The sequence below is a fragment of the Spinacia oleracea genome, chromosome 5, assembly GCF_020520425.1.
Source record: "Spinacia oleracea cultivar Varoflay chromosome 5, BTI_SOV_V1, whole genome shotgun sequence".
NCBI classification, from domain to species: domain Eukaryota; kingdom Viridiplantae; phylum Streptophyta; class Magnoliopsida; order Caryophyllales; family Amaranthaceae; genus Spinacia; species Spinacia oleracea.
Genome location: NC_079491.1, coordinates 33,817,401 through 33,820,664, shown reverse-complemented (window position 1 = coordinate 33,820,664; position 3,264 = coordinate 33,817,401). Strand labels below are relative to the sequence as shown.

At 39.1% G+C, this 3,264-nt stretch overlaps 1 protein-coding gene across 1 annotated transcript; it reads right to left on the bottom strand.

Annotated features, from left to right (window-relative positions):
• Positions 1–663: 663 nt before the first annotated feature.
• Positions 664–2,475, bottom strand: LOC130461419 (uncharacterized). Its single transcript, XM_056829516.1, has one exon. It carries the CDS (start codon positions 2,473–2,475, stop codon positions 664–666), a length of 1,812 nt encoding a protein of 603 aa, XP_056685494.1.
• Positions 2,476–3,264: the final 789 nt, after the last annotated feature.

Genomic DNA, 3,264 nt, shown 5'->3' with positions numbered 1-3,264 from the left:
CTTCTGCTTTGAGTTCTCATTGGTCCACATAAGTCCATGTGGATCAGCTCCAGTGGTCTTGTTGTACTGATTATTCCCTTTGACTTGAAAGAAGTCCTTACTTGTTTTCCTTTGATACAGGCATCACACACTGATAATTTTGCGAACTTGGTATTCGGAAGACCTGTGACTAAATTTTTTGAATTCAACTTGTTCATTAGAGAGAAACTAGCATGACCAAATCTTTTATGCCACAATAATGGATCATCTTCAATAACACTGAGACATGTCAGATTGGAGTGAGGAACATAGTTAAGATTAACCACATAGGTGTTCCCTTTCCTCTGTCCCTCTAAGATCACTGCATCAGTGTTACTGTTGATAATCAGACATTTATTCGAGAAGAATTTAGCATAATTTCCTTTGTCACAGAATTGAGAAATGCTTAATAAGCTATGTCCTAGACCTTCAACTAAAAATACATTATCGATGGAGTGAGACTTTGACTTACCGACCTTACCAATACCAATGATGTTACCCTTTTTATTATCGCCAAAAGTCACAGTTCCACCTTCATAGGCCGTGAGTGAGAGAAATCTGTTTCTGTCTCCTGTCATGTGCTTGGAACAACCGTTGTCTAGGTACCATGTGTTGTTCCCCCTCACTTTGACCTGCATGAGATTTTTAGTTAGAGTTTTTAGGAACCCAGTATAGCTTGGGTTCCTTGCTTGGAATCAAATCGCTTTTCTTTACCCATTTAGTTCTGGTGTGTTCTATGTTCTTTTCCAAGCTTCTTTGGTTTTTGGGACATGAGATTCTGTAGTGACCAATTAGACCACAGAAGGAGCATACAATGTCACTATAGAGATCTACTCTAGTCTTCCTAAGTTGACGTTTCTTATAGTTGAAACCTAGTCCTTCTGTGCGTTTGGTTCTAGCTTCTTCTATCCATTTAGGTGTTCCTTCTATTCTGTGTCTAGTCTTTCTAGCTAGTTCATCTTCTAGTTTGGTCTTTTCTTGGTGAATCTTGACTAGTTCCAGTTGAGTTCTTTCTAGTTCATCTTTGTTAAGGCTTTTAGTCTTGGCTACTTCTAGATCAATCAGTTCTTGTTTTAGCCAGATGTTTTCACTTCGTAAGGCTTCACAGATTTCTTTTATGTGGAGGTTCTGATCAAAGAGGTTAAAGAACCGTTTGTCTATATCTATGTTAGTATTTTTTGTCCATTCTAGCTCATTACTAAGTTCTTTTATGGTGGTCTGGTGTTCTTTATCAGAGTTTAACTTTTCTTTCAGTAGATCCTCATAATCACTAGTGAGACAGGAAAGAAGGTCAAACAATTCTAATTTGGAAAGAGATTCAAGTTTATTTTTAATTTGAGTGAGACTTGCCTGGAATTTTTCAGATTCTGAGTCAGATCCATCTTCTTCATGTTCAGCTACTAGGCACAGGTGAGCTGTTTCTTCGTTGGGTTGTTCCTGTTCCTCATCCGAAGAAGTGTCTCCCCATGCAGCAATCATTACCTTTCTCACCTCAGTTTTGGAGAATGAGTTCCTGTTATCTTTGAATCTGTCTCTGGTTGTTTCCTTTCCTTTTCCTCGTTCTTGATCCCAGAGAGGACATTCCCTAATGCGATGTTCCAAGTTTCCACACTTATGGCATCCAGTATCAGTTTTGGAGAATTTCCGGTTAGGTTTCCCTCGGTGATCTCCATCTTTATAGTTCCTGAACATTCTTCTGAATCTCCTAGCAAATAGAGCTGTTTCCTCATCCTCTTCAGAGTTTTCATCGTTTTCAGTTTTTAGAGCAAGAGCCCTATTTTTGTTATTCTCTGAAGGTCGTGCATTTAGTTGCAGTTCATGAGTCAGGAGGGATCCAGCTAGTTGTTCCAGGTTACACTTGGTGAAGTCTTTAGTTTCCTGAAGGGCAGTTACCTTGGCCATCCAGGGATCCTGTGGAAGACTTCTTAGAACTTTTCTAACTTGTTCCTCAGGGGTTATGATTTTGCCAAGAGAGTTCAATTCATTGATGATGTTAGTGAAGCGGGTGATCATGTCTTGAATTGTTTCAGAAGGTTTCATGGTGAACAACTCATACTGGTGCATTAAAAGATCAATCTTTGATCTTTTGACTTCGTTTGTTCCTTCATGAGTGACTTGGAGCAGATCCCAAATTTGCTTCGCATTCTTGCATCCCATTACTCTATTGTGCTCGTTTGGACCTAGTCCACAGTGAAGAATTTTGACAGCCATGGCATTAAGCTCGAGCTTTTCATAGTCGGCTTTGTCAAATTCAGCAATCGGTTTAGGAACGGTTTCACCAGAGGTGTTTAGCTTAGTGACTTGGAAGTCTCCAACTTCAATGACTCTCCATACTTGATAGTTCTCAGCCTTGATAAAGATCTCCATCATGTTTCTCCAGTATGAATAGTATTTGCCACTAAACATTGGAGGTCGTTGTGTTGAGTATCCCTCTTCGAGTTTCTCAGTTGTGTTCATAGCTTCAGAATCGGTTTTCCCGACAGAATTACCTGCAGTTAAAGGGTTCTGGCTCTGATACCAATTGTTAGTTTCACAGAGTTCCTCAAGAGGGGGGGGGGGTGAATTGATATTTTACGGTTTTACAAAAATTAAACTACTAGGAACAGAAACAGTAAAATATGCAAGCGAGATTTAGCGTGGAAAACTCTCTAGGCCCAATAGAGAGGAAAAAAACCACGGCCCCTTTGGGGACTTAAACACATTCACTAATTAGGCAAAACAACTCAGTTTCTTTACAAGCCTAATCTACTCGGGCCACAATCTGTTAGTCTCCTCTGACTACAGATGACCAGGAACAACCCCTCGTTTTTCCTTCCCTTACAGAAACAGTCCCTCAACTGCTTCTCCTCACAGATCTCTTGTGAGATCTTCTCTCTTGCTCAAGTAAGCCTGACTCAGGCTTAACATACAATATCTCAACACTTTAAACTGAAAACAAAGTAATATTAAACTTAATGCTAAATGCTAGATATAAGACCACGTAACAAATACTGCTCTATATGGGAACAGGAACAGACTCTTTAAAGATTAAGACTTTAAGGGTAATACCTGAAAGCTTCCGGTTAATGTAAATAAGTCTGATAAAAAACTTTCGCAGAGAACTTAAGGTGTATATATAGGAAACCAAGAGTTTACCCTAGATTCTAATTCAAACCAATTTAGGACTCTTTTCAAAAGATATATTTTCGCAAATAACATCTTTAAAACGCGTTTAGATAAACTCAATCCTTACGGATTTGAGAGTTG